The 13,102-nt window shown below is 39.2% G+C and overlaps 1 protein-coding gene across 1 annotated transcript in view; it reads right to left on the minus strand.

Moving 5' to 3' along the window:
* Window positions 1-1,027: 1,027 nt before the first annotated feature.
* Window positions 1,028-13,102, minus strand: part of sypb (synaptophysin b) — a 16,717-nt gene continuing 4,642 nt past the window's right edge. The window contains exons 3-7 of the mRNA XM_005731632.1: window positions 8,840-8,964; window positions 8,113-8,311; window positions 7,815-8,006; window positions 7,408-7,720; window positions 1,028-3,150 (exon numbers count right to left, since the gene is read on the minus strand). Of these exons, the coding sequence (XP_005731689.1) occupies window positions 7,439-7,720; window positions 7,815-8,006; window positions 8,113-8,311; window positions 8,840-8,964 (798 nt within the window). The 3' untranslated portion in view covers window positions 1,028-3,150; window positions 7,408-7,438. The remainder of the gene's footprint in view (window positions 3,151-7,407; window positions 7,721-7,814; window positions 8,007-8,112; window positions 8,312-8,839; window positions 8,965-13,102) is intronic.

Consider the following 13,102-nt stretch of genomic DNA (forward strand, 5'->3'; position numbering starts at 1 on the left):
GGGCAAAAGGGATGAAAATGCTATTTTGGGCATTTCTTTTACTTATCTGAAAAGTTGCAAACAACGTTAGCTCTTAAAGGTAAAGAAAAGTTTTTGCCTGTTGAATTCCAGCACTGCTCGCTTTTTCTCTCATCCTGAATATTTTGAAAAGTATACCTAAATTAGCTTTAATTTTCAAAGGTAACCATGACATAAAAAGCCCTCAAATGCTTAAAATGCTTGCTGGCTTTCTCACAGAAAGTTTATCTTCTGTACATTTCAGCTGGAATATACAAATATGCTTTCCAGCACTCACAAACACTGTATAGCCTCTATACTTTCAACACCCTAAAATATTTCACAAGCTAATTATATCTTTGAAGACTGCATAAGGCATGAGTGTACATGAGTCATTTTAAACGGAAAGGAAGAAGTTTAACATTTTTTTGTTATGACCACAGGCAAGCTGATAAGATTTGTGCGCCAATGCAAGATGCTTTTATCTCTGTGTGTGCAGAGGTTACTGTAAACAAGGGGAGTGTTACTTTGAGTTTTAACGTTTAATTGTATTCCTTTATGCTTTTATCATGTAGTTAAAAAAATGCTGTGTTTTGTACAAAATTCAAAAGATTACCTGTAGTTTACACTTACATCATCGCCAAACAATAAAAGGAAATAAAAAAAAATGAACTTAAAGATCAGTTTTCACTTCTGTCATTTGTACACTGCATTTTGTATTATACTCCTGGTATTCAGACTTCAGCCTTTCTAATTTGTGCAAGTTTCCAGGTTAGTATGACTGTGCTTAATGTAGGCCTATTTCAAGAAACATATGCCATCTATAGAGCCATCTACCTGAGCATGATTAGCATTTTAGAAGCCATATGAAACTGTACAGGCGTTAAAATAGATCAAGCTTTCTCTGTTTGTCCATCTTGAAACTTCAGAACATTTTCAGTGGCATGTCACTTTTTATGTTCTCATGTAAATTATATTAACAATTTGAAAGCACACAAACCACATATGAACAGAAAAACACCTTTTAACCTTCAACAGAATAATTTCAATTTTATTTCATTTCGTTTCACATGGATCCCATATAATAAGAATACAGCAGAATTCTGGAGCGTCTCGGTTATTTTGTTTTTTCTCTGACTTATCATTATCATAAATACTAATAGGAATACATCATACACAATAAACACAGCACTATCCAAAGGCTTAGAGAGTATCACAAGACATCATTCACCACTAACAACAGAGTATATTTCATTTCAGCATATTTATAAGAGCTACAGTGAAAGAGAAAGAAAGAGAGAAACAACCGAGGTGGGAGACTAGAGGAGGAGATAAAGCAAGGTGCTTCTACACTGCCTGAATCAAAGAACCCTGAATTTATATATTTATCTATGTATTTGTGTTCACTTTTTTTCAAAAAACAAAACAAAAAAACATCTGGATGAATACCAGGCTGTACAATGGACCAGTATACTGAAGATGAACAATTTATTGTGACGAAGCTGGTGGAAGCAAAACTACCAATCGAGACGCATCTCCTACCATTCGGCAAAGACGATCTAGAATGTCCAGTCGGAGGACTGGCAATCAAAAAGTGTGTTGATATCTGGAAATAAATAATTATTGCAACACTTACTTTGTGCTTTGAGTAGAATATAGCAGAGTTGCTGTTCAGTTTGTGTCGTGTGTAGTAACCTCTACGATGGATTGAACATACCACGACATTTACTGTGTAGCCTAATGCTTTCCTGCAGCCGTGAGCCTCAGCCTCTGGAATATGTTTAAGGATGCTTTGAGATATAGGAAGCAGGATGCATGCAGTAAACTGGTTCGCCACCAGAAAGAGAAGAGCTTAAGAACGACTGAAGATGCAGACGGATTATATATGAAGACATATTGTTTAAAATGCTTCATAATATTACGTGGTTATTCCATGGCATGAGCGAGGTCTTTAAAATTTTATACACTTTATTCTCATTTCTCTACAGTTAATGTTAATGTATGTATGCCACTGATTACAGTGTGATAGAAACACCATTTAAAAAACTATATAACTCTGTCTTACAACTTTCAGGACCACATAAAAGGCGACTGAAAACAGGATGTGGTTCATTGACAAAATGAGTTTGATGCCCTTACATAAAACCAACGAATAAACACACACACGTTGCTAAGGCAGCTGCTCACTGCCACAATTGCCATTTTCTTCTCCCTATGCACTTTTTATTTTAGATGTCAGGATTTAAAATATTCAGAGCGTCACAAGAATTCATCCTCGCTTGACGATGACATTTGATGGGAAAAATATATTTTAATGGACATAAAGTTGAAGCAACCCACTGTTACCACTGCTGTTCACATCTCACTACGTCTCACTTTCTTAGCTCATTTCATATATATGTGTGTATTTGCTTTCAATATTTGCCATCACATCAACCCTAATTCTTAAATTTTGCCTATAATGCTGATCAAATACATTAGAAAAAAAGTCATAATGCGAACATAAAAAAAATGCCGAGATTCTGAGATGAGAAAATAAGAAGATGATGTTGGTATTAATAGTTCATGGAAACTTAAGGGCAAAGGCTAAACTATGTGAGCTCCTAAACAGAACCAAAGTAAATGCAATTGAATAACTCTGTGCTCAACATTTGTTGTATAACAACTAATATGGAGTGCACAATTATTCAACTGTGTACATATAATCATATATATCAGTATGTTGATATTTACACAGCACAGACAAATACATTCTCCCAAGTTAAATGTTACTACAATGTGTTTTTTTTTTTCTTTTTCCGTAAATGTCTTTTCCATTACAAGATTTCCCATAAATGTTCATCAACGAATGTTTTGGTATTTGTATTCAAGTTTTTCTCGTATAACCAAACAGACAATCCTCTGTTGTCTTCTACAGTAAATACATCACGAGAATAAACATCATGTTACAGCAAAGATCCATTTTCCCTCTTTTTTTTCCTTCCCACCCCGACCCACAGTGATGATCTCCTCCCCCAGCCCCACTGGTGTCTCCCCTCCAGGCCTCCCTCCCTCCGCCTGTCAACTCACAGATACACAAACAGACAAACAGAGGAGTGTGGAAATGAAAGTGGTGGTCGGTGGAGAGCCACACTCCAAAATCACAAGGTCAACCTGGGCAAAGGAGACAAGCAAAGACGAGAGGGAAAGAAAATGTTAAATAAACAGCAAACACATCATTGGATAAATTACACATACATACAACTAACTCAACAAATCATGGCTTTTTAAACGCTTACAATGATACTATTTATTCACAGTAACACCAAGAAATGACAGTATGATGTGATGTATATTTCACTATAGGATAAGGAGCTGGGCAATTACTCAAATTGAAATCATGTTTTTTTGCTTCTATGAATAAATAAACCAAGATCGTCTTTATGAACTCACTGTGCATCTTTCTATTTTGTAGTGATGCTGTGTGGCAGCCTTCCAGTTCAATTCCAGGAGGAGACACAAATCCCTTTGGGGTTGTGTCAAGAAGAGCATCTGGTATATATTGTTAGTGGGATTATAACAAAAAAAAAACAATTTGGAACAACAGTAACAGTAACTCAGGCACAAAGTGGTAGGCCACGTAAAATCACAAAGTGGGCTCAATGGCTGCTGAGGCGCATATTGTGAAGAGGTCGCTAACTTTCTGCAGAGCTACAGACCTCCAAACTTCATGTAACCATCAGAACAGTGTATAAAGACCTTCATGGAATCGGTTTCCATGGCTGAGCAGCTGCATCCAAGCCTTACATCACCGAGTGCAATGCAAAACATCGGATGTAGCCATGTAAAAAATGCTGCCACTAGACTCTAGAGCAGTGGAGGCGTGTTGTCTGCGGTGACTTCTCACGCTTCTCTGTGGGGTAATCAAATGGACGCGTCTGGGTTTGGTGGTTGCCAGGAGAATGCTACTTGTCTGACTGCACAAGTGCACAAAGCAAGGTCCATAAAGACATGGATGATCGGGTTTGGTGTGAAAGAACTTGACTGGCCTGCACAGAGTCCTAATCTCGGCCTCATAAAACACCTTTGGGATGAATTAGAGCAGAGAATGCGAGCCAGGCCTTCTCATTCGACGTAGTGTCTGACATCACAAATGTATTTCTAAAAAAATGATCAAAACTTCCCATAAACACACTCCTAAACCTCGTGGAAAGCTTTCCCAGAAGAATTGAAGCTGTTATAGCTACACAGCGTGGGCCACCATCATAGTAAACCATATGGATTAAGAGTGGGAAGCCACTCAAGTTCATATGTGTGTGAATGCAGTAGCTGTTGTTTTTACGCCTCCACTTTCCTTTACCTTTGCCTCTCTGTAAAAGTCTAAATCCATCCTCTGCAAGGTTGTGGCACTTTTTTCTTTTTACTTCACATGTATCTGTTATTTAATTAATTTTTTTCAGCTGAATTATAATTAATTCAAATAAATTAGGGCAGAACGGTGGCACGGTGGTTAGCACTGTTGCCGCACAGCAAGAAGGTCCTGAGTTCAATTCCATCATTTCTGTGTGGAGGTTGCATGTATTCCCCCATGTTTAATCAATTAACCTATCCCCCACTAACAGTCCAAAGACATGCAGTTAGTGGGGATAGGTTAATTGATTAATCTAAATTGCCTATGGGAATGAATACATGTATGTGAGAGTGAATGTTCGTCTGTGTCTCTATGTGTTAGCCTGGCGACCTGTCCAGGGTGTACCCCGCCTCTCGCCCTATGACAGCTGGGATAGGCTCCAGCACCCCCCGTGGCCCTGAAAAGGATGAATGGATGGATAAAAGAAATCAGCTGGCAGAGTAGTGTCCTGTGTTCTTCCTGTGCTTTTGTGGGTTCCCTCTGGCGTCTTAACATACACGAGGAATGCATAGATAGGTGAAAGGTAGTTAAGAAAATGAATGTGTGGTTAAAGGAAATTCACTTTCTGTGCTAAACTGGTGACATGTCCTGTGGACTCTACCTCTAATGTTATGAAGTAGTTAAGAAAATGAATGGATGGATATTGACTTAATGAAAAATATAGTATGATTGATATGAAACAATACTTTGCTCTTTTGATCTAAGTATAGCATTCGGTTTGCAAATCAAAGAGCCAGAAAATCTGTCTAAAATATATTGAGGTTACATCCTTTTTAACTGTGGAGTAACTTTCTCTATTTGCTGAAATTTGATTGGTCAATAGCAAAAGTGACATTCTTGTTTACCTGCTGAACTTGCTGCTCAAATTTAAGCAAATTATTTTGCGATTGTTTGAGTACATTGATGAGTATATTTTTGGGACTTTAAAACATTTTTGACCAAACAGGGAAAACAAATCATTGAAGAAGATGAGCCAAAGTGCAGGTTTTAAATCCAAGAATACAAGGCAATGGCTTCTGAGTACTCTAAACCACGTTTCTAAGTGCTCTGTGTGGCAGACATTTCACATCTTTCAATACTAAGTGCAGTTTTAGCTGTCAGTGTAGTCTACAGCCTTGGAGCAAAAAGCTCTCTCACCATAGTTATAAGACCTCTGGAGGGTAGTGGAACTCAAAGGCCAAAGAGAGCTGGTAAATGTATGTACTGTAGCTGGCTCAAAAGCTCCTTTGCAAGTCAGATGTTTGTACACAATTGGTCCTTATCGAATGACTAGATCTTTCTCCTGCAACCTTCACTACTGAACATTAACAATAATGCTGTTTCAGTAAATGTCGAAAGATACCGACTGAATCTGGCATACTCTTAATTATAAAGCCTTGACCTTCATCCTCCAGATTTTACCTTGGAGTCACAATAGGCCTGATCTCTTTGAAGCCCATGAGAACATTAGTTGTGGATGTTTTTGTTTTCTCCTTTCAAAATGGAGTTGAGAGGGTAAGAATACTTCTGTTTGTGCTGTAGCTAACTAACTATTTAATTAACAATGAAAGTTCAAATTTTTCTTTTTATCACCTGCTGCATAAGATATCGAGCAGATGACGAAAATACAAAAAAGAGGACATCTTCAAACTTCACCTTTCTCGGGTTATTAGGCTATTAAAAGTGGATACATTGTAAACAGATACATATAAACTGACTACAGACTTACTTGTTGTTTCTAGAGTATTTAAAAGTAAAATGGGAGGCAGAGCCTTCAACTTTCAGGCCCTTCCTCTGTGGAACCAGCTTTCAGTTTGGATTCGGGAGATGGACACTGTCTCTACTTTTAAGATTAGGCTTAAAACTTTCCTTTGAGCTAAAGCATATAGTTAGGGCTATATTCAGGTGATCCTGAATCCTCCCTTAGTTATGCTGCAATAGGTGTAGCCTGCTGGGGGACTCCCATGATGCATGGAGTATTTCTTCCTTAGTCATTTTTCTCACTCACTACATGTTTATACACCTTTCTGCATTGAATCATGTGTGTTATTAATCGCTGTCTCTCCTCCACAGCATGTCTTTTGTCCTGTCTTACTTCTCTTGGCCCACCCGGTAGCGGCAGATGGCCGCCCCTCCCTGAGCCTGGTTCTGCCAGAGGTTTCTTCCTGTTAAAAGGAAGTTTTTTCTTCCAACTATCGCCAAAGAATTTGCTCATAGGTATGTATTATTGTAGGGTCTGTTGTTGTGATTTGGTGCTGCGTAAATAAAACTGAATTTAATTAAATTGTTTGATTTTACTTTAGTTATTAATAAGCCAGCATAACTTTTTATTTTAAGCACTTTTATGTTTTCCCAAAAAATAAGTGTGATCTATAAAAGATGGATTTATGGATTTATTCACTGTGATGCCACCCATAGATTTGTAGATTCTTGTTTTGAAATCTTGCCTCAAGCAGTTTGACTGCCACCATCTTGCGCCCCCCCCCCTTCCCCCCTCCCAGAGAGACTGAGTACATTGGGCACTCACAGTAAGCCCACACCCTAAAGCACACCCTGATTTACTTTCTGTTTTACTCAAACTATGACAGTCATTTACAAAATAAACATTGTGTTGTAAGACTTGAAAACCATAAATATACCAGGATGTGTGTTTTTCTGAGGTCATAGATGAAGGAAGTGTTGGATCATTCTCTCATAACGTTTGTTTTGTAACCATTAGAGAAAATACAAGTTTAAGGTCGCTCTCTGAAGCAGTTGCATGCTGGATTTCAGAAAATCTTAACATTACTGATGAAATTTAATGCGCTCCAGGAAACTTCTCCATGTCATTTTCATAGTACTTGTCATTTTAGCCAAGAGGCAATGTGAAAAAAGACTCAAAAAGTGGACCATAGTAAGCATTTGTGCATTCAACCCTTTATTTGTGCTTAAAATATAATATCACATTGAATAATGGTTATCTATGTCATTCTAACAACACGAGTAGAAAAAAAATGTGAGTAGAAAAACTGGACAGATCTTCTACTCATATTTGCACTCACCATTCTGCAGCTGTAGTGTTTCAGGACAGGCTCACATCTGATTAGAGTAAGAGGTAGGCTGCTGGTCATAGCCCTGGTTATAACCTCCATCCTCATTGTAGCCTCCCTGCTGGCCGTAATCGGGCTGGTAACCTCCCTGGGAGCCGGCATAGGGGTCCTGCTGTCCGTAGCCTTCCTGGGCATAGGAATCTGGGGCGGGCTGCTTCTCCTGTGATGGGACATACGTTCCAGCAAAAGCGGCCTTCCAACCGGTCTCTTTGAAGACAAACCAGAGGTTTCCAATCCACAGGATAAGGTTGATGAAACCAAAAGCCTGTGGAGGAAAAAAGAGACAAACATTTGTTCTTATCGTTATTCTAGTATCATCTCTTTACATTGTGTCGCTAACAGAAGCATTTTAAGCCTACCACAGAGGTGTTGAGGCCGGAGACCTTGGGGTCATGGATCTCACGGCACTTATTTTCTCGTTCTTCACAGGCTTGGATGAGAGTGATGACCCGCTCTGGATCAGTGGCTGTTTTCACATCTGAGAGGCCTTTAGCCCAAGCACAAGAAGATACCAGCCACATGAAGGCAAAAACCGCCGTCACAACAAAATCCTGGAAATCAGCAACACAAGGTTATTGTTTTTTCCTATCATTAATTGAGAAGTATTACATTTAAGACAAGATGTACTTTTTATGTGCTTCAAGGTAACAAACTCACAATCTGGGCCCCTTTATTGTTTTCACGGTACTTCTCTAAGATGAAACAGTATACAGCGAGCGCTGCCATAGAGTAGAGGAAGGAAAAGACACCAATGGTGACGAAGAACTCGGCTGAAGAGGAGTAGTCCCCGACCAGGAACAGACGCTCCTTGTCTCCTCCCTTACAAGTGGGTGCATCAAAGTAAACCTGATGGAGCCTGGGGGCAGGAACACAAAAAAAGGGATAGACACAGATGAGAAGGTGTAAGAGCTGCAAAAATACAGCAGATGATTCTAAAGTTGTAAATCTGAAACATGATGTAGCTGAATTTTAATTTATTCAAAACTGGGTGAATTGAATTCTCAGAGACTTTTATGCAACCAGAGGAGTCTTCTCCTGCTGGCCATTACACAGAAGGCAGATTTAAGGGACATCCACATTAGGTTTATTTTTCAAAAGCAGAAACTGCATACTTTTCTTTATGTACAGTTTATTACTGCAACAAGCAGAATTTGTTCACTTAGCTAGAGCTTCTAAAATAGTAAACTTCTCTGAGCTTCTTTGCTACAGAACAACAAGCATATCTAAAATAAAAATAAGTCTTTCGTGACAAAAATTGCCCCCCCCAAAAGGACATATTTATTTATTTATGAATGCTGTTAAACTTAATCTAATGTAGAAGGCTGTCAAACTGTAAGTTCAATTAAATGTTAAAAGTTCAGTTATGTGATGATATAATCCATACCTGAATGGATATTCAAACTCTACTTCTACGCCTAGATCACTTTCCGAGCGGTTGCTGCACTCCACACTCATCTTGAACATGCCAGAGTAACTTCCACATGTCGAGAAAGCGAAGATTGCAAAGATCTGTGGGAGAAGGAGCAGGAATACGCCAAATTACTTGATTTGTATCCAGAAGGTAAGAGTTACACTAAAAAGGAACAAACATTGTTTGAATTCTGGCTTCCCCACAAAGTATAAAATACATATTAGAGGATAAAGTTGGACAACCATGTTTGTTTCTTTGAGAATGTGGACTTCTTTATGTTACATATGAGGAGCAGAATTTTTTGTGTTAGGAGTTTTCTTGTTGTTTATTTGTTTGCTTGTTTGCAATGAATGAATAAAAATAAATACATGCATGCCTTAATAAAATATGTACTGAATTTAAAACCCCATCCATGTGATCATTGACACATTCTAGACCACCATGGAATCATAAATAAATAAATAAAATGCACAAACTGATTTATCAGTATCCAACATTCCCCCCGGGTGGTTTGACATCCAGTTTATTTTAGGTGTTGTACCCCCAAAACAACTCCAGGTGATCTCCAGGTGATAGCATAATTTACACTGAAAGCTGCAGACTATCCTTCCCTACCTGTGCAGTTTCAAGCAGACTTATCAAGATCGACCAGTCAGAGCGAGGTACTAATAAATTCCCACAGAGTGTAAATAAATACAGCATTATCAGCAGGTTACACAGCACTGACTGCACCTGTTGCCCACGGTACATTTAAATTGGTTTTGTACTGTTGTTTATGTGTGTGCATGTGTGATTGTGCATTCATTTACATTGTGCCTCATTATTAGTGTAGGTGCACTCAGCTCAGTCTTATTTTTCACCTCTTACCTGCAGTCACATAAACAGCACAGACAAATATGAGTGGAGATAAACTTGCAGCCTCTCGCTCTTCACACACACACAAACAGCAGATTAGACAAGTCGGACTATTTTTACCACACCCTCCCTACTCTGCAGACCAGATCCGATTGGATAGAAAATCCAGCTATTAATCTGACGGAGGTGCTCCACCATCTGTTACCAAATACTCAGCTTCCAGTTACTGTACAGTCAGTCACAACACATGCATACATACACACACTGGCACACCCCCATACGTGAGTGCATATGCACACACACCAGCTCACGTCACTTCCTCTAGCCTCATAGTATGACCTACGTGCAGAAGGCATAAACACACTAAACTAATTACAGTAATCTTTCAGCTAATGTGAGTACGGAGGCTCGTTTGTTGGATTTGCACAGAGTGAGTGACTAAAGTGAGCCCTATTGTTTTAATTTTGTTCTTCCCTGTTCCTTTAGGGCTGTGTTTAAGTTTAAAGTGTCCTCTGCCAAAGCCCAAAGGCTTATTAACAGGTTTTAATAATCGATGCAAATGACTGTAGATGTGAAAGAGGCGGCATTATGTGTGAAAGGAGAGACAAGAGCACTCGTAAGCAACACAGTCGTTTCTCTTTCTCTCTCTCTATTAAATTTAAAGCAAAGAAAAAAAAAACATTTGCCATCTGCAGTGTAGCTCTGGTGCAGAAATCCAGTTGGAGCTTTGGAAATTGACCAGATCTAACCCAGAATGTTTGAGAGATCTAAATGCACCCTAAAAGTGAGAAAATCTGTCCATCCGTGTTATGTTCTTCATGGGCAAGCAATTAATCCTTAACACTGAACAAATCACCATTTATATCAAGAATAAATAGGGGTGTTATATTTGTTTAAACTCCATACCAAGAGCATAACAGAATCAAATGCTGAAGTAACTGTGCAATTAATCAATATCTACAGCCTGGGCAGTAACTGCAGTGTAAGCACAATCCTTAACACAGCCTGCAGTGTTATGCTATAAATGTGTACCACCCATGCTGTTACTATTAACTGTTCATTATTTTCAAAGAATTGCAAGAATTCATAGTTTGTTTGTTTTTTACAGAGTCCTTAAAAACAACAAAGCATAGCAGATTATTAAAGTCAGGAAGGTGCTCATACAGTACTCATGATAAGAGTCTTAGGTGCTTTTTATTTCTTTCTTGGCAACAGAGCAGAGGCTAATATTTATTTAGGTAACAGCTTGATATTGATAGCACAATGAGATGTTTCCAGGTGGATCCTGAAAAATACTTTTTGAAGTATCAGCAATGGGTAATACCACTTTTTAAATGCTCTGCTTCCATACAGTCAGCATAAAGTGTTATGTGTTAGTTGATGCCTTAAATTCGCCTGTTGCTAATGTTGCTTTGATCACCAAGATCTTTCAAAACAGCCAGTGCAGACGTGCTGTCGGACAGTTTTTATGCAAATTTTGGCATGCCTGTTATCAGATCATCACTGGTTTTGCACGGACTGGATTTGAGAGTACGCTGATCAAAAGTGAATTGCTGGGTTATGGGCCTAATGTTTGAAACCCCTGTTGTAGTGCTATATGCTATATGTTTCTCACATGATGGCGAACAACTTATGAATTTTGATCTGATAACAGATCTTGATGATCAAAGCATCGTTACACACACAGGTGAAGGTAAAGCCAGAAAATCGCCTATGAGACAGCTAACAGTTGGGAGTGAAAAATACATATTCTCCAACTGGTTGGCGAGTGGTTCCCACAAATTCCTAGCAGTTGCTAGCTGAAATAAGTTATAAAGAGGTTTAATGGTGCTCCACCAGTTACTTGATCCTTAGCAGATTGCCACTGTTGCGTGTAGTGTGCAAAGGTTGTGCCTCATTACCGCAGCCAGCCTGCTGACCCTTCAAAAAGTCTACCTTAGTTTGAAGCCAAATGTTATCCATTTCTGGTTTATGTTGCCCTTCTAACAGTTTCACTACTGCTTGAAGAGTAGCTGGTGAGTGTTTGCAGACAAGTTGGTTAACTCCATGCAAACCCAGGCGACCACTGTAATCTGCAAGCAACCAAAGGAACTGCATAAATTACCATCAGCCTCTTATTAAGTGTTAGTTGATGCCTTACGTTCGCCTGTGTATGTAGTGATGCTTACATAGACATACATACACAGGTGGAGGAATACACATTTTTAACAGGGGTGTCACTGACTGGTCTATAGGCCTGTGTGGCTGGGCTTTAGTAATCGATTTCACAGACATTGCTGTTAACCAAACCACTCAGCAACTGGTTGGGGATTACACATTATTCTCTTACATTCTGTGGTTGCCAGATCATCACTGTCTCTAGGCCTATGACTATGGCCTTTTTCACGTGATCCTTCACTGTCCAGCCTATGTCACATGGTTAGTCTATTACGATTTTATTAAAGTTTAAAGTTAGGGATGTGGCTGCTTTGAGATACCTGGGCCTGTACTTGTCTGCCTCAGCTCGGTTAATTCCAGTTATTGAACTGGAGCTGCTGTTTATGCCTTATGGACACACATTAAACACTTCCATATAACTGGTCTTCTTTCCACAATGACAGGAGTCGCCCCCTGCTGGCCATTAGAAATAATGCAGATTGCATTCCCATATATATATATATATATATAAATTTTGGCCATAAAGCAAAGTACCAGCACTGAAGGAAAAGTCAGGGGATAGTCAGTTTCTTGTCTCTCAGGACTGTAAACTTTTTGTGGAAACATTCCTGTGATCATTTTTGAGCTTGGATAAAAATCTGTGGTCAGCAAACAGAATCTAAATGGAAGGCGCCTTTGGACAATTAAGCACTGTACTTTTATGGTGATAAATGAGTAGAGGGAGGCGTTGTGGAGAGGAAGGAGCGGGACAGCCAGACTGAGTAAAGAGATGGTGGCACACTGAGTGCTAGGTGCCATGGTAACACTGCTGGCAGCATCACACAGCGAGGAGGCAGAGGCTGGTTTCTACCCCTCCTGGTATGCTGAATGGTTGTCAGCAGAAGATATACAATTCTTCACACTCAGACACAAATGATCTGCTGTTCTCACACTCCCTGTCTGACTTAGTTTGCCTCCATCTCCGAAATTATTGATCCAGACATGGATAGAAGTAGCAATTGTAAATAACAGAGCATGTAGATGTTGTAGTTTTGGGACTATCCTAGTTCTAACGAAAGCAAAGGCATCTTTAATGTGTCAAAACTTGTCATTTAGTATGCAATCTATAAACTGACCCATATATGTGTAGAAAAAATACACACCAAAAGCAAAATAAACACAAGCTGTCTAAGCCTCCACCAGAGGCCCTGGAGTAATAACCACCAAGAGTGTCTGCACAGCAAC

This window comes from Pundamilia nyererei, unplaced genomic scaffold (genome assembly GCF_000239375.1).
Source record: "Pundamilia nyererei isolate P.nyererei 1_Seehausen unplaced genomic scaffold, PunNye1.0 scaffold00044, whole genome shotgun sequence".
Taxonomy (NCBI): Eukaryota; Metazoa; Chordata; class Actinopteri; order Cichliformes; family Cichlidae; genus Pundamilia; species Pundamilia nyererei.